General features: G+C 39.7%; 1 protein-coding gene across 4 annotated transcripts in view; it reads left to right on the forward strand.

Moving 5' to 3' along the window:
* OSBPL1A (oxysterol binding protein like 1A) overlaps window positions 1–21,798 on the forward strand; it is a 274,120-nt gene that overhangs the window by 169,380 nt on the left and 82,942 nt on the right. For 3 of the 4 annotated variants that reach the window (XM_006163672.3, XM_006163673.3, XM_027766358.1), the window contains 2 exons: window positions 2,058–2,220; window positions 20,618–20,774. In XM_006163672.3, coding sequence (XP_006163734.1) covers window positions 2,058–2,220; window positions 20,618–20,774 — 320 coding nt within the window. The remainder of the gene's footprint in view (window positions 1–2,057; window positions 2,221–20,617; window positions 20,775–21,798) is intronic. The other variant, XM_006163674.3, reaches the window with a different exon arrangement.

The following is a 21,798-nucleotide window of genomic DNA, read 5'->3' on the forward strand; positions in this document are numbered from 1 at the left end:
TTATTTATTTATTTATTTATTTTAATTTGATGAGAGAGGGAGAAAGGGAAAGTGAGAAAGCAAGCCACCAGGTCCAGGACTTGAACCATGGTTGGCCATGTGGGAATCTAGAGCCCTTATCCACTACACCACCTGCTGGCCCCATACTGTTGTTTTTGAAATCTACAAATACAAAAAGTGCTACCAGATCTTTTCCTTCAAAGAAAGGCCCATTTTAATAAGTGAAATGTATTATCCATCAAATGGAGGATGAACAACTGTTTGTTATTTTGTTAAGTTGATGTAAAAAACAAGTAGTTTTTTTCTTTAAGAGATACAGTTTAGGTTGTTGGAATATTTGCAAGAATTTTTCAGTCTCTTAAAAGTTGTATACATTTTTCAGTTTTGCATTTTTTCTGTTTATTATGGCTAACCATTTATTGCTATTTTTATTTCATTTCACGGCTCTAATAATAATCTCATTGCTGTAATGATAAACACTAAGGTGCCTAAGGACAGGAACTGTTCCCAAGATAATAACAGTATAACCCTGTTTCTGTTATGGACTTAGCTTTTCAGTAAAACTGCATACTTGGATATACTATGTCCAGGACTCTTGGACTGTACTTAATGTGCAGCTGTCAGAAACTCAGGCCACAGAGGAGTCAGGACAGAGAAGCATCTCCATCCCTTGGACTCTGGGGAGAAGAAGGTCAGGAAGTGAGAGGTTAGATTAAGGGAGTGAGTAGTGGGTACTAGCAGTCTTGAGGGGGAGTTCCACATTTCCCCAGACCCAGAGATGGAAAGTTTGACCTGGAAGAGATTTTGGAACCCCCACCCCCCCCCAACCAGTGCTTTTCCAACTGTTGAAACAACTTTGGCCCCAGGAAGGGGTTGGAGTGGGAAGGGCAAAGAGGCCTGGCTTTTGATCCATACCCACATCACCAGTGTGTTTCTGCTTTCTGAGTTATACGTTGGGATTATATTTGAGAAGGTGGTTCTGCTGCTAGAGTGAAAAAAGAACAGTGTAAAGACCACTGATTTGAAGACTGAATTATCAGATGATAGTAGAAACCTTGTATTTTATAGAAGAAATGAAAGAAGAAGAGACTTCTGGGAATGTGTAATTGCTAACAGTGGATCCCAACTTGACTGGCCCTTGTATATAATGATACCTTGGCTCTAGAAATCAAGTAAAGTTAAAGAATGGTGATTTTCAGAGTTGTGATAGAAAACTAGGTGAAACTGACCATACTAACTTTGGTACATGTTATTTTATGAGGATTAGGTTACTTGAAATTTAGAGGGTTTTAATCAACCACAAAGGTTTGGATGTTCCTGAACCTAAAAGGAAGAATAAGATGTATCTTAGAAAGGTGAAAAATTAAATCAGGCTTCAACCGTTCTTTCTTTCCTTTTCTTTTCTTTTCCTTCTCTTTTATTTTCTCTCTCTCTCTTTCTTTCTTTTGTACAAAATTAAAGTGGAATTGAAATGTGGAATTGAAAATGTGGAATTGAAACCAAAATATAGAATTAAAAAATAAAATATTTGTAGTCACTACTGGGCAACTGGTTTCCCTTCATTGCTATACCACCTGTTTTGGAAATAAACTGGGGGTGGGAGTTAAAAATCTTACACTTTAATGTGGTACACATTTTAATATTGAGAATGGTTTTAATTCTTTATTTTGTTCCAAAACTTGCCAAAACTATTTTCTTAATTTTACGTTTAATGTTGAGAGGAAAACATTCTCTATTTAAAAAAAAAAAAACAAACTATGTGATCTCTGTATTGATGAATGTTTTTCTTGCACTAGGATCCTGATCATTTGAAATGAATTTGTTTGCTAGGTCTTAATCTATTTTCATTAGCTAAGCTGTTGTGAGAAAAGGCCCCAGGGGAAGAACAAAATTAGCTTAGTAATTTTGCTCATTCATCCATGTGTATATAACAGGACTGTTTTCATTTTTGATGCTGCAGTTGAACTGAATCAAAAGCAAATAATTTTCACATCCTCTGAGTAAGTCTGTGTCTCCTGTCATGCTGAAATCTTTTTTGTGTATCTGTTTTCTTCTAGGTGAGGAATTTTAAATTGGAACAGGAGCAAGAAAAAAACAAAATTTTGTCAGAAGCGCTGGAGACTCTAGCCACTGAACATCATGAATTAGAGCAGTCTCTGGTTAAAGGATCTCCACCTCTCAGCATCCTTAGTGAGGATGAGTTCTATGATGCGCTGTCAGGTAACTCTAGAGTCCGTGCATCTATCATGTTGGTGATACAGAGTCCACCACTTAAATGTCTTCTTTGGTGAAAATGGCACCTGAAGTTCTTTTGTTGTTGCTGAGTAAACAGAGACATATCAGTCCAGCTCCTCAAGCCCCCTATGTTTGTGTGTGTTTTATTATCAATATTAAGGCAGGAGTCTTAAAAATTTGCAATGAAATTCATCCCCAAGTCTGCCTATATTGGAGGTGCCTGCCATTGCTAGGGTTAGAGTGCTGTTAAAAGTGCACACATTTGGTTTATTCCTTTTTTTATAAACCATGTATTGGGACCAGCAGTTAGAGTAATGGCTGTGTCGCTGAACTCCCATGTAGTCAACTGTGGTTCGAGTCCTGGACCCAGTGGCTTAAACTCATGCTGTGCGCCTGTGTGTGTGAGCCCAAGATCCCGAGAGGAGAATGGAGGAGAAGGGATTGCAGCATGGCCATTCCCCCCTGGGGGGGGATTTCTTGCTTTCTATCTCTCTGTCTCTGTCTGTCTCTCTGGCGAGTGCACGTGCCCTATAGCAAAAACCTCTCCAAAAAAGAAAGAAAGAAAAAAAGAAACCATGTATTTAATCCTTCCTAGTATCAGGTGCCATTACATGGTTTAAGAAGAGAGAGATGGACAGTTTTCGTCTTCCAGGAGGTCTTAGAGGCAGGGCCCATAGCACAGAAATTTTCCTACTGTGCAAAGGAAGCTGATTCCCACACAGCCAACCAGGGTTCAAGTCCTAGCCTTGGAGGCTTGACAACCACCCTGGGTTTGCATGTACACATCTCCTGATGGAACAGAAAATCGTAAGAAATAGGATTGCAGCATGACCAGGCCCCACTGAGGAGTGTTTTCTCTAGCTCTTTTTGTTTCTGTCTCTCTTGTACATGCATTACACACACATGCATGTGTGCACGTGTCCTCTAGCAAGAAAAAAAAAGGTCATATAATGTGAAGAAGACAAGTCAGTAACACTTGGTCATAGTACCATATGGCAATTGCCACAGTGGGGGTGAGACCTAGGTGTAGCTGGAGCAGAGAAAAGGAAATGCTGCCTGTTCCCCCAGAGACACCTGCTGAAGTACGGAGCAAGTGCATCTGCAAAGGGTATGGAATCCTGAGCCCCGGAAGATCTCCATGCCCTTTTAGCTTCTCGGTTTCTGGAATAATCATATTGATAGTATCTGTGTCAGCAGGTTGCAGGAGGATTAAATGAGTCTGTATGTTAAAATAGTGCTTAGAACAGGGCCTGCAGGAACTCAGTACTAAAAAGTGGAAGATGTGTGTAGAGAGTTGAGGATGGCTTGGGAGAGGAGGTTCTAGAATTTCTAAGACAGGCATGGGTGGGATAGAGAAGGGAAGATGAAGGGAAATGGTTAGAGAAATCAGTAAGACTGAAAAAAGTTAAATATTTTATGGGAGGAAATTAAATGCTTATATAATAGGTGAACATATACAGTTACTGAGTGTCGTAAACCTTGACCATGGAGGCAGGAAACATCAGTATGTGAAGTGAAGGATCAGATTCATGATGGGAAGTGAAAGAGAGAGCAGGGTGAGAGAGAGTAGTAATGAGAGTTAAAGAAGATTTGGTTAAGGAAGTTAATGTAAATGATATGCTAATACAGAACAAGGAAAACGGTGTTGTGGGATGCAGACTTATGGAAACGTTACTCATACAAGGCAAACTGAATCAAATAGGAACATTATAGTTGAGATGTCATAGCACTAAAAAAGGGGGAAAAGTAATTTTAATGACCAGGTTTGGGAGTAATTAATGATGATGTCAATTAACTGAGATTTGTGAAAAGAATGACTAGATGGGAAGCGAAAGTATAGGGAGGGTTTGAAAGCAGTGGAGTGAATAACAAAGTACAAGAAGTATTTCCCACGACTGGGGGTGTGTGACATTTGAAGCTATTGACATTTATTGTGCATGGAGTAATGCCACATCCATTATATTCCTTTCATAAGAAACGTCTAAAAAGAAAAACTTACTCTAGGGTTTATAGGATTGAATCCATATGGGTCTGAATGTGAAAGAGCCCAGGCATTTTTTTCTGTAGTCTATTAAAACAAAATAAAAACCAAAAACTAGGGACCAGCAGTTAGCGTAATGGCTATATCGCTGGGCTTCCATGTACTCAACCATGGTTTGCCTCCCGGACCCGGTGGCTTAAAACTCACATCTCACGCTTGTGCGTGCATGCTCAAGATCCTGAGAGGAGAATGGAGGAGAAGGGATTGCGGCGTGGCCATCCCCCCTGGGGGGTGATTTCTCGCTTTCTATCTCTCTGTCTCTGTCTGTCTGGTGAGCACACGTGCCTTATAGCAAAAAACCTCTAAAAAAAAAAAAAACTAAAAAGTTTTATTTAAAAGCCCATGTCATAAACCACTCAATATAAAAATACATATAGAGCCTAGTGAGATTTTCCATTCACCCCTTATTGTACTTAATTACAGACCTTTCCTCAAAGATTTTTATGCTATTTTTTTTAAGAGGTTTTTGCTATAGGGCACATGCACTCGCCAGAAAGACAGAGAGAGACAGAAAGAGAGAAATCACCCCCCCCCCCAGGGGGGATGGCCATGCCACAATCCCTTCTCCTTCATTCTCCTCCCGGGATCTTGGGCATGCATGAACACACGCCCGGCGTGAGTTTAAGCCTCTGGGTCTGGGACTCGAACCACGATCGACTACATGGGAGTCCAGTGACATAACCATTTACACTAACTGTTGGTCCCTAGGCTATGGTTTTTATGATATACTCTGTTCTAGACATTTCTTGAACATTCACGTGCATATGAGCTTGTGTGCATATGGATTTTCATTTTTAAAGTCGTTAATGGAAGTAGCTATATAATTGTTCTGCACCTGGTTTGTCATGTAACAACCTGTCTTAGAAATATTCTCCATCATTGTGTATAGCTCTAGCTCATTCTTTTTAAAGGCTGCATGTAAGTTCCTAATAAAATTTTCTTAATAATTCTCTTCTTGACAGAAACTTAATAGTTACTAGTCCCCATCTGCTTCTTAGTAATATTAAAAAATCATCTCCTCTGGGAGGAGGAGATATAAAGAAGTATAGTCTCTAGGTCAGGAATGGCAAATTAACTTCATCTCACGTACCAATTCAGATAGTTTAGTGGTTGATATCTGCTCCCTTAGAGATTACTGCATTGAGAAGGATCCAGATGCCGAATCCAAGTGCTTAGTCTAAGCAGCACATTCTACCGTGGCTATAGGAAATAAAGGAACATTTTAGCCAACCATTTGCTCCTTTTTGCCTTGAATGGCACATTCAAGTTTTTAAATTTATTTTGATTTTTTTAAATTTACATCTAATTACTATATATCTTTCCACCTGACTTTTTAAAATATTTGTCTGGACATAATAGCCCTTCTGTGGACACTGCTCCTATTTCTACTGCAGATCTTGGAAATCACTTAGTACAGTATAGAAACTGCATAAAATTAAGAATCATATGCCCTCGGTTAAACTCCTGACTTGTGTTGACCTCGCCAAATAACTTGCTGAGATTGTAAAAGTCATCATTTGGGAATGACTTAATCTTCCTACTGTGGTTTCTACATATCAGTCTCCATTCCAACTTCCTCCTCCACTTCTGCTACAAAAGAAGAAATGTCCCGCCTTAATTGGCCATCCCTTCCACATTCATTCTGGTACCCATTTCCTTGTGCCTTCTCAAGAAGATTGTGTTGAGTTACTGCTCCTTTGATGTACACTTTCACTATCACTATCTGTACTAGTTTGCTTTTGCTGCTGTAACAAATTACCACAAATTTAGTGACTTAACACATACAGATTTATTTATTTTTTTATACTTCTTAAAGACAAAAGTCCTAACAGCAAAGTGTCAGCAGGGCAATATTCCTTTTTTCTTTCCTTTTTTTTTTTTTTTTGAGTTTTTTGGTATAGGGTGCATGCACTCACCGGAGAGACAGAAGCAAAAAGAAAAATCACCCCCCAGGGGGATGGCCATGCCTCAATCCACTTTCTTCTAGGGATTTTGGGCATGCATGCATATGTGTTTTAAGCCACTGGGTCCAGGACTCAAACCATGGTTGACTACGTGGGAGTCCAGTGATGTAACCATTATGCCATCTGCTGGTCCCAGGGCTGTGTTCCTTCTAAAGGCTCTTGGGGAGAATATGTTTCCTTGTCTTTTCTTGCTTATGGAGACCCACCTATATTCCTTGGATCAAGGCCCCATCATCTGTTTTCAAAGCCAGTAGTATAACATCATTCAGTCTCTTTCTGGCTCCTCCTTCTTCGCTTTCTAAAATTTTTTTTTCAAGTTTATTTACTCTTCCATGAACAAGAGAGAGAGGCATCCTTAACAGGATTTTGATATCTCGTTTTATCTCCAGCCTCAGCTAGCCAATGTCAGGGGCACTTGGTCATATACCAGGAGTGTACATGTAGGCAAACCTGGGACCTTCCCATGTGAGTCCAGCATTGCCATGTATTACACTCTCCTGCACACCATCTGCCTTTTCCCCCGTTTTATAAGGATCCTTGTGATTACACTGGGCCTGTCCAGATAATCTAGGATAATCTCCCCATTTCAAGACTTTTAGCTGAATCAATCTACAAAGTCCTTTTTATCATGTAAGGTCACTTATTCAAAGGTTCCAGAGATTAGGACGTTGGCATCATTGACAAGCCATTGTTCTGACTGTCCTAATTCCCAAATTTTTGACATTAGCCCTGACCTCTAGCTTGGGACTTTTATAGTCAAGTTGTTGGCTTGATATATTAAAAAAAAGAATTCTTGATCTTCTTCCCAGAGACGGGTTTTCATGCCTCATTTAAATGGCTCCTAAATCCAGAAACTAGGGAATGAGTCATGATATTCATGTGCCACATCTGTGAAACACAGACCAAGGCCAGTCCTTTCTACCTTCCAATTAGGCCTGGAATTCATCAATATCCTATTAATATAGTGGTTAAAACTGTAGGCACTAGGACTGAGGCCACTGATAAGTCATAATTCTACCAGTTTCTACACCCTTAAGAAAGTTGCTTAACTTTTCTGTGCCTCGTTTCTCCATCTGCAAATAGGTCAGAGGATTATGATGATGAATAAATTAATACATATTTGTGGTGCACTTAAAGCAGTGCTTGACACACTAGGGGGTAGACAGATAGCAGTCCACCTCGCCTGCGCTACACCCTTTCTCCTCTGCCCCTCAACTGATCTCCACCTCCAGCTATGCCCCCCTGAGGTTATTCTGTATACACCAGTCACTGTGATGCTTTGTACACAATCGCATCATCACAGTCCCCACCTAAAACCCTTCAGTGGCTTCTCACTCCATCTAGAATAAATTCAAACACCAACCGGACCTGTGGGCTCGACATGATCCCAATCCTGCCTGTCTCTTCTTGTCCCCTTCTTCCCCCAACTCTCTATACCCTGGCCACTCTGGCCTCCTCCAGCCAAGTGCAGCTGTGATATTAGGCAAGTGGATACACAATTAAGTGACAGCATGGAGGAGTATACAAACCTTATTGCACTTGAAGCTTTATTTTAATTCCTGAAATGCAAGAAGAGATGAAGCCTTTCTAATAATGAGAAATTGTAATAATGCGTATTTTTCAAAGAAACTTCTCATGAGGCTGGATGGAGCCCAGCAGTAAAACAGGATGCACTCTGAGGCTGACCCACATGGGAGGATTCCAGATTCGTGTCTGGCACACATGCTCATGGTCCCAGGCTAGCTGAGGTTGGGGGTAGATTGCAGCATCCAGACCTCTTTGGGGTTTCCTGTCTCTCTCTCTCTCTTGCACATGGGAAGAAATTATATATATATGTGGGTGTGTGTGTACATATATATGTATATTTATATATATTTTTATATATGTATATGTATGTATGTATGTGTGTATATACATACGTACATGTGTATACACACATACACACATACATACATACATATGCACACACATATATAAATACACATACATACACACACATACATATTTCTCACAAAATATTTTGAAATTGTTTTTACTAGATATTTAGCCTTCTTTTGAAAACATTGCTAGCTTGTGTTACTTCTTTTAAAATGATCGTTGTATTTGTTTAGATCCAAAGTTCATGCGATTTCCTATGTCCTTTTATCATATCCCTTTAAGCTTTTTCAGATGAGCTGGATCAATGGAAATGTACTAACACAGTGGGTGAGACGAACCTTGACACAGAGCCAGCGGTGTAGTAGAATAATTTTTTCAACCCCATGGGAATGCTTGAGAAAATTATTTTTCCAATACATTCAGTGACTTAAGATTTCATAAAATTTTGTAAAACGAACAGATTTCTTTCTAACAATTTGGTTGAATTCCATTGTGTAAAGCTATTTAAAAGGCGATAACTAAAATGAAGCTTCTCATCTTCCCATCTCTATGTAGGTATGTTTGTGTTTTTAAAGAATGAAATGGGGAAAGGGCTAAACATTCATGCATATCAAAGCAGAAAGATTTAATGAGGAACTAAATAGCTAGCTAGTCTGTAGAAAAACTTCATTCTCCCAGCAAATACAGTTACAGAAATACTTTACGGAAGAAGAAAGTGGTTCTTTCCACACATTTCTACCAATTCAGTTTCACTTTTACTTTATGCTACCCTTGTCTCTTGTCTACCAAATCTCTCAAATATCTCTGCTCCTGGCTAATCTTTTCTGACTCCTCCAGGCACCATTAGTCCTTTTCCCTCAATTTACACCTCTTCTATAGTCTTCATGTGTTGTGCTTGTCTTTTGCGGATGACAGGAACCGTATCTGTTCATACTCCTGAAGCGCGTAGCAAAGGATCATAGTTACTCTCCAAATGCTTGTTGAATGCAAGTTGCTGAGTAAATGTCAGTGACACTTCTGTTTTCCTAAAAATTTATTGTTATTCAATAAAGAATCCACGATAATCAGTAATGATTACTGAGTCTTGCATCAATATTCACCACTTTGGATTCTGTGGAGGGGAGGAGGAGTGGGTGACAAGGATGAAGCAGGGATGAGATGGTATTGAAAGCTAAAATCTGTGGTCCAGCCATGGTGATGCAGCAGTAGCACAGTGCTCTACAAAGGTGGACACCATGTGGACCATCTGGATTTGGTCCCCAGCCCCACTTGTGCACACTGGGTACGCATGTGTGTGCCTGTGGTTTGGTTATCTAGGAAAGCCTTGAGGGCAGGGGCTGTGGCATGAGACCGTGTTAAGGGTGCTCTCTCTATACAGCCCTTCTCCTCAGTAAATAGATAAATAAATTCTTGTAAGACAAAATTTGGAACTTGTGATCAAGAAACTTGTGATCAAGTCAGAGCTATAAGACCTGCTCACAGAGAGAGAGAAAAAGAAAAGGTGTGTGACTTAATGACTCTCTAAATAATCTTCTAAGGAATTACTTTGGCAACATTGGTTACCAGTTAAATAATTTCATGATGGTTATTCTTTAGCCATAGTGCAACGTAGCATTTTTACAGAAAATTCCTGCTCTTGAATATTGTTTTTCTAACTGTGTTCATTTTCCCTTTTAGAAATATGTTGAGATCAGTTGCTCAAGAAAAGCTTTCTTGCTAGATTTTCCTCTTAATGCTATTTTGGTTGAGATGTGCATGAATAATGCATAAAATCCAATAGTGTAGACAGGCAAAGCCAATAGTTATGTCATGAAACTGAAGCCAGTTTTAGCACTTCTCAGCGGTTTTAAAGGCAGGTAGGGTCTTTTAAATCATGTCTTTTTAACGGGAAACTTTCAAAATGGAAGGTGATAAGTATAACAACTTTGGCTTCCTTGGAGGACAGTAACATGGGAATGGTTATGACCAGTGTCAAAGTTTTACCCGGTAAATACAACAAGTAGTAGCTGAGGAAAAGCAATAGCATCTGCACTGACATTTTATATACAAAAGGTACAGGATTGACCAGGGTCGTTTGTGCTGTTGGTAAGAACTGAGAGGTGCATCATGGCTACCTAGTCTTTGTACCCCCAGGCCTGGTGTCCTCTCCTCTACAGTGTCCATTTGAAATAGCTTCATAATTTTTCTTTTTATCCAGATGCCTTTTATGTGTCTCTTCAATAATCTGAACCTGTCTGGTATTTTGTATATTCATGGCTCTTCTCTGTCATCCCTTTTATTTGATAATACTGCTTGTTCTTCTTGCCTATAACTTTTTATGCATTTCTTTCTTCCCCAGCAGCCCTGTATACTCCTCCAAGGTAGAGATCTTTTGGATTAACTTCTGTATTTCCCCTGTTTTCTAGGACAGGTGAATTGGTTGATGAGATGGACAGCAAACTGAGTATCAGAAAATATGATATATTATCTTAAATATTTTATCTTAAATACCTTTGAGACACACAAAAGCTTGAGCAACATTGCCTTAAGTGACCTCCTCTATCCCCATATCCTTACATGACCTCCCCTATCCCCATGTCCTTAAATGTCTGTGTTGTGATCAGCTTTGTATCTCTAACCTTATTCTCTTCTCTGAATTTCAGATTTCTATCTACCATCTACTTGACATGTTCACTTAAATGTCTAATACGATCACCTAAATGTCTTAAAATGTCTAGAGGAGAACTCTAGATTTCTGCTCCCAAGCCTGGCCTTACTGCAGTCTTCTGCATCTTGATAAATGGAAGATCTGTCTTTCTGGTTGCTTAGGCCAAGGTTGAGAACCTTCAAATTATCCATCATGGACTCTGTTATTTTTGTTCACTGACATTCCACATTCAGTCAATCAACAACATCAACAAATCCTGTCATATCTACCTTCAAAATGTAGCAGGATCAGTCTGGCCATGATGGCACAGGCAGTAAGGTGCCACTGTGCAGGTAGACCTGAACATGCCAGAACACCCTGGCACACCTGTGATCCTGGCTGGCTAGGACGCTGAGGAGGGTGGTGGCACAGATGGCAAGATCTGTCAGGGATCATTGCCCCATCTTTCTCTCTCTCATGAAAGAAAGAAAGAAAATGAATTTTAAAAATATATAGCTGAGTTTAACCATAGCTCCTAATTCACTGTATCACCCAGGCCTCTATCCCCTGTCATCCCTCACCTGGATGGTTACAGCAGCTTTCTAACTGACCTCTGCCTGCACCGCATTTCCCGCAGTATTTTTAACACTGCATTCAGTGATCTTTTCAAAACATGAGCCAGTGCACATTGATTCTCTGCACAGAACTCTCCAGTGGCTTTGCTTTTCAGCCAGAATCAAAGCCAGTGTCCCAGGTGACCTGGCCCTCTGCCACCTTCCTCCAGTCTGCCCCTGCCCCCACTCACACTCTGTCACACTGGCTTTGGTGCTGGTTCTTGGACTTGGCAAGCATGTTTTCCCTCAGGCCTCAGCTTATCTTTATTTTCTCTGCCTGCAGCTCACTTACCCCAGATTTCTGTAATGCACGCCCCCCCACTTTCATTTTTATGCTCAGAGAGAACTTTACCCTGTCATTTTCTATCCATTTTTCTTACCTTTTTTAAAAATAGCATTTCACAATAGTATGTGTGGGTTCTTGCTCTCCCACAACTAAAACGTAAGTGCCTCAATAAAGGAGGGATCTTACTTTATTGATATATTTGTTGTTGCCACTAGGATAATGCTAGACAAAGAAAGGTCCTCAATAAATATGTGGTGGACAAATAATTAAATCCCACCCAAAGTTGCACATCTCTTTCTAAGCTCTGCTTAAGAGGCAGAGCCCTCTCCAGGGAGCCTGACTGACTTTTTCAGCTTGGTTGGATCCCCCTCACAGGTTCTGTGTGTACCATCATGCCATAGCACTTTCCAAAGTTGAGATTTTGTGCTTGTTCATATGATTGATTGATTTTGGTCATCCCCACCGCTCCCCTAGACAGTGGATTCTACCAGGAACTTTGCATCCCTGATCATTAGCATAGATGTTTTTATTCAACACTATTGTCTTGACAGAATTAAGCAGGCAGAGATTCTGTCTACCTTAAATGTTTCTCTGTATGTTAGAGCATTTACCTTGTAAAATAAAGTCTAGTTTTCAAAGTATTATTCTGATACTGTTTATATAAAATTAATAAGTCATCTGAATCCTTTCGCAACCAGATGGAAATAAACCCACAAATGAGTATATACCAACATGTGATTAGTATGACTTATTTCTTCACCATGACTTTCCTTTTGGCCACCCTCCTACCTGGCTATAGCAGATGATCTTGACCACATACCTGGCTCTTTGAGGATTTGGGACTCTTGGCTCTTCTCCTGATATCCAATGCTTGCTCTCCCTGCCTTAAAATCTTACTCATCCACTGGGGCATGTACCTACATGCCCAAGATCCTAGGAAGAGAATGGAGGAGAAGGGATTGTGGCATGCTATCCCCCTGGGAGTGATTTCTCACTTTCCCTCTCACTGTCTCTCTCCAGCGAGAGACATGCCCTAAGGAAAAAACCTCTAAAAAAATCTTACTAATCTCCCACCTGCGCTCACGTGTCACCTCTACTTGGAGGAGTGGCTTCTTCCCCTGTAGGAACACTTTAAGCACTTTGAGTAAACATATGCTTTTCTGTTTGTCCTCCACTATATTGAACTTGGAATACATGAAGGGCACCAGCCATATCTCAATACTCTTCCTAAATTATTTCAGCAACTCGCCCTTTGCCTTGTGTATGTTAGATACTTGGTAAATGTTGATTTTGATTTATTAAGTTGAAGTCAATGAAAATACTTTGTTTTCTAGCTAAAGATGATTCTGTAAAGGACCAGCAGTTGGCGTAATGGCTATGTCGCTGGACTCCCATGTAGCCGACCGCAGTTCGAGTCCCCGACTCGGTGGCTTAAACTCATGCCGGGTGTGCATGCAATGCTTGCCCAAGATCCCTAGAGGAGAATGGAGGAGAAGGGATTACAGCATAGCCATTCCTCCTGGGACATGATTTCTCACGTTCTGGTCTCTTTGTCTCTCTCTGTCTTCCTGGTGAGCACATGATGTACCCTATAGCAAAAACTCCCCCCCCCCAAAAAAAAAGAATAATAATAAGATGATTCTGTAACTGGTCTTTAGTTCTAGGTTTATTTTCTTTGTAGATTGAATGCATACATGACCTTCCTGAAAATATTGGGAAAGTATGTCACCAAGACCAACTAGGAAGGTCTGGATTTGATAGTCCAAGTAGAGACATACGATTTCGGTTGCGCACATATTGTGGTTTATGTAATTCTTCATCTTCAATTACATGGGCAGATTGTGCAAGTTGTAGAAAACAGTAGTAGATTTAATTGCTTGGGGATAAGCCAATACTGTCACAAGCAACATTATACTATTTGGCTGATTTTGACCTTGGACATCATTCAGCAAGGATGTATCTACAATGTTTCTGACCCTTATTGCCAAGATTCTGGTTCAAGCCTTTGTCACTTCCTAGTAAATTATTGTAGCAGTCTCTTGGCAGGCCCCATGAGACTCATCCTGATTTTTGGTCTGTAATTTATTTTAAATGTGATAGGTTTTGTTTATTTCTTGTGTTCCTCTTGTTTACTATGTGATGTCGGAGTTTAGGCAGTTATTCCTTAAGGTTAAATAAAAACTGGGCATCGATATTTTAAGCTGTATGTAGGGTTACTTTGGATATTTTTAGAACATGCCTAGTGTGTGGGAAACCGTAAACAATAAAGGTATTAAACTTGAGAGTATGTGTTTCCCGGCCATTTCCTGTTATCTTAATAGCAGGAGGAAGGGTGATTTGGACTTTGGCTACAGTTCTTCCACGTCTTGCTCCTTTGTACTGTTTGTTCTCAGGCTGGTTTTCAAAGGTCATGTTAAAAAAAAAAAAGTGCTTATCATGACAATTAATAAGACTGTTGGCATGTTTATATTGTGAACTTTCTGACTACTTCTTTGAGCCTTTAAATAGAAGGAAAATTAACAAATCAGCACCTGCATAGTTCCCTCACTCGGAAAAGCAGGAGAGATCTTCTTAATTCTAGAGTAAAGTTAAAGTCACAGTAACCCAATCACAGCCATTGACTTCCGTGTTATTTTGATGAAAAAGGAGACTATAGTCAATATGAGCTATGTTTGAAATAACTCTAAGTTCTATGGGCAGAACTTTATCTGGACCATTGAAGATTTGTCACATTAAAACAAGCTTTGGTTTTTCATTAGTCATTTTATTATCACTGTTTTTAACAGAATTAAGGAGGCAGAGCTCTTCCTACGTTAAATGTTTCTCTGTGTGCTAGAGGATTTATCTTATAAACCACAGTCTGTTTTTCAATGCATTATTGTGATATTTTTTCTACAAAGTATAATAGTTATCTGAATCCTTTTTGGAACTAAATGGGAATAAACAATATGTATATACCAAATATTTCATTTGCCATTATTACCTAGGGCTATACAGGTTTTCCTAGTTGCCCATTGAAAGTTTAGTAAATGATATAAAGCTATTTCATAAACCTCTTACCTACCCCTATTTTTCAGAGGTCAATAGAATGTCCTGAAAATTTGAGTGGCTTTGCTTACTATAGAAATTATAGGAAGTGTAATGAGAAGTAAACAGAACATTGAAACCTAGGTCTGTGTATCATTAAAATAAATTGTTTATGCTGCCTTTAAAAATATGTCTGTAGAGAAATAATTTTACTTCTGTGTTTATCTTTTGTTATTGACACTTGAGATGAGAACTAACAAGACCAGAATATAGTTCTGCATCTAGTATGATAGATCTCTGGCTTTTAGATTGACAGTAGTTTGGGTTTCTTACTGTTTTTCATTATGTCTGTATGTTATTTTTTATTGTGGTAAAATATACATAACATAGAATTTACCATCTTAACCATGTTCAAGTATGCAATTCAGTGGGGTTAAGTACATTCACATTGCTGTGAAACCATTACCACCATCCATCTCTAGAACTTTTTGGTCATCCCACACTGAAACGCCATACCCATTGAGCACCAACCCAGCGTCTTTCCTTCCACCTCATGTTTGTTCAAAAAGCAGAAATGGGAGGCAGGAAACTACTCTGACCAGTGCATAAGACTTTTCACTCAGGCAGCATTACTATATTGCCCAGTAACATTGGGTAGTAGATAAGGCTAGCCTACTAGATAATGATATATAAGAACTGAATTGAAGATCCTACCATTTCAAGATTGAATTTCACCTCAGGAGCACTGAGATCAATCACTGGTTTACTGTTCAGGAAGACTTGGAAATGATCTGTATGGTCAGACTTTGACCCTAATCAGTAAACCTCCACAGTGGCCACAGTCTCTTTGGTATTTAGCTAAACATATTTGAATTTAAGTATTTAGACGGGTGGGTCTCCATCTGAAGCCATAGGCAGATTAGTGTAACTAACACTAGGAAGGGATACTCTGTTATGAATGGTTTCCTATTGCCAACAGAGGAAGTCCTAACTGTTTTACACTGAATCAAGTAGACAGATCTCTTCATAGTATTAGAAGTAACTCAGCTTTTTTTATTTTATTTTATTTTTTTGGAGAGATTTTCACTGTAGGGTGCGTGCGCTTGCCAGACAGACAGAGAGAGACATAGAGACAGAAAGCGAGAAATCACCCCCCAGGGGGGATGGTCACGCCGCAATCCCTTCTCCTCCATTCTCCTCTCGGGATCTTGGGCACGCACGCACACGCGCCCGGCGTGAGTTTTAAGCCACCGGGTCCGGGACACGAACCGCAGTCGACTACGTGGGAGTCCAGCGACATAGCCATTACGCTAACTGCTGGTTCCCACTCAGCTTTTGATTTAAGCAACTCTAATTAGTTTTCATCTCACAGGCACCATACATTATACAGTTGATCATGTTTTCTTCTTTGCCTTTGAAACTGGAAAGCTCAGAGTTTATGATTTACCTCTGGTGGGTATATAGAACTCATGGCATGTATGGGGATATGGCCTCATTCCTAGCTTCATATATTTCCTTTTTCTGCTTCCTGCCTTTGATTTTTATTTATCCTCTGCAGTCAGCTCCATGACTGGCTCAAGGCCTCATTTCCTCCTCCTTCACCACCACCACTACCACCCACTTGCCCTTTGCAGCCACTTCATTCTGTGTCGTTTTCTACATCCTATCAAATACTTCATTCCTCCCTGCATTGGGTCATGTACTTCCCTTCGTTTAAAACTCTGTCTTCTCCTACTCTTCCTTCTTGTTAACTTACTCAGCTCTATCCTCAGCCAAAATCCTTTCCCGACACTATCCTCCTGTCTGTAAAACTGACTGATGCCTCCTTTGTAGCCCTCTGCCCTTATTCAGACTTCTGTTACTGAGCCCATAAAAATGTACTAAATTCATTTATTCATAAAACAATCTACCTCTGTTAGGTCATGGACAGAGACAAGAGCTTATTGTTCTTTGTATCCTCCATGCCCAATACAAGGAAGGGAAGAATAAATTAAGCAGTGGTAGGTGTGGTAGATGATTCAAAATGCAAATGAAAGATGGTCATTGAACTTTGCATTGTGGAGATAATTCTTGACCTTTGTTAGAGCCCTTAGGAGAAGGATGGCCAGATTATATTAGAAAGAGAAAGAATTTGAAAACACAGTAGAAAGGAATAAGGACAGGGGAGATGGAGGACCAGGGAGACTGGGAATAGCAGAGAGGGATGAGGAGAGGAGCAGAGGGAGTGAGTGAAGTGCTACTGGCCGTGGAGGACAAGGCTCTACATAGCCATCTGAGAGTGTATTCCTAGTGTAAGCACAGTGGGCCTATGGCCAGTGTTCCTTTAGTGACTGATATAGGTAAGTGTAGTAGGTCTTCAGCTTGTGCGTTCACTAAATTGAAATCTCCTTTTAGCAAGAGGCTTTCTTTGCTTCATAGAAGTGCTTTCTGGCTCATGTTTGGTATTTACTGTATATCTGCCTTTTTAAAAAAAGTTTTTAGGTGGCTAAGTCCCACATTATGATTTCTGTGTCTTAAATTGCTAACACAGTATCCTGTGCATAGTAGTTTCCTACATGCTTTTTATTTGTGCTTCATTACTTTTTGATTTTTATGACATCTAAATTGTACACCAATAATGCATCCTAAATAATACTAACCAGTACAGACAAAATTGTTTTGACTCTTTAGATTCATAAATGTTTTTCCTGTGAAACAAATTGTAAAATGTAGAAGTGAAAAGCCACCCCCAATCACCAGCCCAGGCCTGCTGCTATCTTCATTGATTCAGGGTTTGCTCATGATAGTCCCTGAGAATACTGCTCACCTCCATCTGAGCACCATTTTCACATCTTTTAGATAAATGTCAACATCATCTCTTTTTCTCTCTCTCTCTCTTTTTTTTTTTTTCCTTTAGAGAGCTTTTTACTCTAGGCTACATGTACTTGCCAGAGAGATAGAGAGACAGAAAGTGAGAAATCACCATCGGGGGTGGGGGTGGTGGTGGCCACACCACAGTTCCTTCTCCTCCATTTTCCTCTCAGGATTTGGGGCACACATGTACACACACCCAGTGTGAGTTTCAAGCCACCAGGTCCAGTACTTGAACCGCAGTCAGCCATGTGGGAATCCAGCAGTGTAATTGCTGGATTACATACTACATAATACAATATAATCAATTATATTATGCCATCTGCTGGTCCCAACCACCTCTTCTTTGTAGCCTTTCCTGATACCCCTCTGCCTACTCCAAAATACTGACTGATACTCTGCCAAAGTTGAAAATAAAATTCAGTGTCTCAGGCCAGCTAGTGGTGTGGTGGTTAAGCTAGATTCCACATGAGTGATTGCAGTTTGAGCCCCAGATCCAGCAGCCTGAAAAACATGCCAGGTGTGTATATGTGCATGCCCAAATTCCTAAAAGGAGAAATGGAGAACTGATTGTGGCATGGCCATCTCCTACGGGGAGTAGGTGGTGTTCTCCCCTCTCTCTCTCTCTTTATCTCTCTGTTCTGAAAAACATGCCAGGTGTGTATATGTGCATGCCCAAATGGAGGTGTGTATATGTGCATGCCCAGAAATGGAGAACTGATTGTGGCATGGCCATCTCCTACGGGGAGTAGGTGGTGTTCTCACCTCTCTCTCTCTCTTTATCTCTCTGTTTCTCCTAGGTGATCATATGCATGTTCAAAAAACCAATCAAACAAAAAAAGTCTCTTTAAATTTATTGTTAAAATTTGTTGTTGTTATAAGGTATATGACAGAACAAAGCTATATTTTCAGAAATGCCATTAAAGTTATATGTACTGAAAATAACAATAACTTTCCTAACATAAGAAGTCTTTCCACAGTGACTTACATTAGTTAGAGGGTCCAGAGTTCAGAGTTCAAGGGGTGTTGCCCAACTTGTAGTTGTGCTTCTCCAACTGCTGTTCTTCTGAATCACTCCAACATAACAATAAGTTTCAAGGATTTTTTTCTGAATTACATGATGCAATGGGGGAAGGAAAACACTACAGCACTTTATTCCTTAGCGGTTTAGCTGTAATGCATACTTAGCAGGTTGTTGCTAGATATATTTAAGGCTTGTTTAAATGTGTGTCAGGGTTAGGATGGTCCTTAGCCTGGCGGTTAAGAGAGCCAGCTCCCACATGGCCAACCATGGTTCAAATCCCACCCTTGGAGGCTTGAAAAACATGCTGGGTATATGAGCTCAGAATCCCAATAGTTTAGAGAAATGAAGGTGAAGGGATTGTGGTATGACTATGCCCTATTACAGTGGTGCTTCCTCTCACCCCTGTGTGTTTGTGTGTGTGTGTGTGTGTCTCTCTTTCTCATGCATACATACACCTTCTGGCAAAAATAAATGAATGAATGAATGAATGAATGGTTTCAGAGCCTTTCCTAGAACTGAAAACACGTGAGTAGGTAGTCATTGGTTTAAGATAAGAAGTTACAGATTATTTTTAATTACCATTTTAATAAATGCTCAGGCACCAGATTCTGTGGTATTTTGAGCTGAAATATATAAAGCATTAAGCCAGGAGTCTAGTAAATGCTCAAGTATTGGATTGAGAGATGTTTTGAGCTGAAATACATAAAACATTAAGCAAGGAGTCTGAAAACCTGGGTTCAAATCCTGCTCACACTCACAAGCTATGTGGCCATTAGCACAGTTGTAATAACCCCAAAAATGTGCTCTCATTTTCATGAGAGCATCCTTGAGATGCTAAAAGGAAAAGAAAATGAGACAGTGCTTGAGAACTACAATGCATTGTACAAAAATGATAGTCTTCTTAACCCCAGACAGGTGGATGGCCCTACTCTGAATACTTAGCCAATTGGTAACATGACGTTTCTACTCTAAGAATAGAAACTGTGGGACCAACAGATGGCGTAATGGTTACATTACTGGACTTCCACATGGTTGACTATGGTTCAAGTCCCAGACCTGGCAGCTTAAAACTCACACCAGGCACGTGTGTGTGTGTGTGCGCGTGCCCCAAATCCCGAGAGAACAGAAGAGAAGGGATTGTGATGTGTTAGAGAGGAGAACAGAGGAGAAGGGATTGTGGTGTGTTCATCCTCCCAGGGGGTGATTTCTCATTCTCTGTCTCTAGCAAACACATGAACCCCATAGTAAAAATCTCTCTGTCTCTAAAAAAAAGACATTCTATTTTGATAATTAATATATGGATACTTTAGGACTTAGCTTTTGAGAATTTAAATAATATCATACTGGAAAGGTTTTTGTTTTGTTTTGTTTTAGCTTATTTCTTTTATGAAACATTGAGACAGGTAGCCCTAATAGGGTCTCATATGTCCTGATCCTCCCCACAGCCTCTCAGCCAGCCAGGATCACAGGCATACAGGGGCTCATCCATTGTGTTTAGGTCAACCTGCCATCTGAACCTGGGCTTGCCACGTGATTCTAGTATAATGCACTGGTATCCTACTGCCTACCTACCATCACGTTTGGGCCTCTGAAAAAGTATTTTTAAAAATGTTTTAAAATTACCTTCATTCTAGTATCTATAATATTGTGATTTAAACTTCTCAAAAATATTGCTACTATAGCTTTTTCACTATATATGAGTTTTTAAAAGTGAATTGTTTTTTGGAAGGCTATACTTAAGATGCTTTATTTGAGAAAGAGAAAATTAAAAATAGAAATTTGGAGTGGGGAGAACTACAGAATATGAAGAATCAGGTACTCTCTGAAATTTTAATATATAAAATCTGTTGGAGTATAAGTTTATATAAGTGTACATCTGTTTCATAAACACACTTCAGACTTCCTGGGTGCAGCTTCTTTGAAATCCCTGAGGAGGTAGTTAAGGATGGATTATTGAAGGACAAAGTAGGCTGCTTAAGTTTCAAAGCCTGATGCATTAAGGGAAGTATCCATTGTTACTGAAGCCTCACACCAAAGCTGTGTTCATTAACCATGAACCTGTTCCTCCACAGATTCCGAGTCCGAACAGTCTCTGAGTAGATTGGAAGTAGTGACAGCACGCTCCTTTGAAGAGGAAGGAGAGCATTCGAGCAGTAGAAGACACAGAATGTCCGAAGGAAAAGATTGTGGCGGTGGAGATGCTCTCTCCAATGGCATCAAAAAACACAGGTAGGAGAGCCTTTAACAGTTACCATTGCTGTCTTCATATGGTAGAGTACATTTGGAATCATACTGAAGTGAATAGCTTCTCTTCATCTCCCTGCAACCTTCTGTGTTGAGTATTTGTATCATTTTGTCTCCTCAAAGAAAGGATCTAACTTAAGTACTTTTTCCTTAGTCCATTTAAAAGAATATTGTCTGCAATTATAGAAACACAGGTTGAGACTTGGTTTTAACAATCTTGTTTTTAGGGGAACACATAAATCCTTTAGTTGACGACTTCAAAAGGTTATTCAGAACTACCTATTGAAACTGATGCTTGTTCCCCTTTTCATCATACATGTTTTATGACTCTGTCTCCCAATGCTATTTTAGTTTCTGGTCACTTGATCCTCTTGTTGGTTTTATTAAGAACGAATGGCAATATTGCCAGCCTGTTGACACAATTTCGTTAAACAAAGATCGTCATTAAGACCCAAGATTTGCTGAACATAACCATTTTATATTGTCAATGACATTAGTATGTTTCTATTCGGCTGATGGTTTGGTACTAGAGATTGTTCTGGTTAATGAGACGTAATAAACACCATAGTTCTCTGGTTTCAGCACAAGTTTACAGACATAGTGGCATGTGTGCATCCTGTTATTCATGTAGTAATATATTTCATAAAATTATCAGTGAGGGATATATCCTGTTATTGTAGAAATCACTGCTTGGGTAAGGACTTACTGAGTTATTCTATAAAATTGGTTTTTGTTTGTCTAATATTTGTGGATTGCATAATTCTGGTATCATTTCTGTATCATGATTCTGGCCACAACTGCTCTCAACTATTGTTCTGGAAAAAGTGTACACATCACTTCCATGATTTATGTGTTTTTTCAGTTTGGGTACAGAAATGTCTCAGTATGTATTTATTTAAGATCAATGAGTTTTAGGTAACTAACAATAAGATAAAAACTGTTTTTATCTAACCATGCTTATTTTTATTATTATTATTTTAATCTGCCAGAGGGTGTGTACGCTCACTGC

The sequence above is a fragment of the Tupaia chinensis genome, unplaced genomic scaffold, assembly GCF_000334495.1.
Source record: "Tupaia chinensis unplaced genomic scaffold, TupChi_1.0 Scaffold142717_1, whole genome shotgun sequence".
NCBI lineage: Eukaryota > Metazoa > Chordata > Mammalia > Scandentia > Tupaiidae > Tupaia > Tupaia belangeri.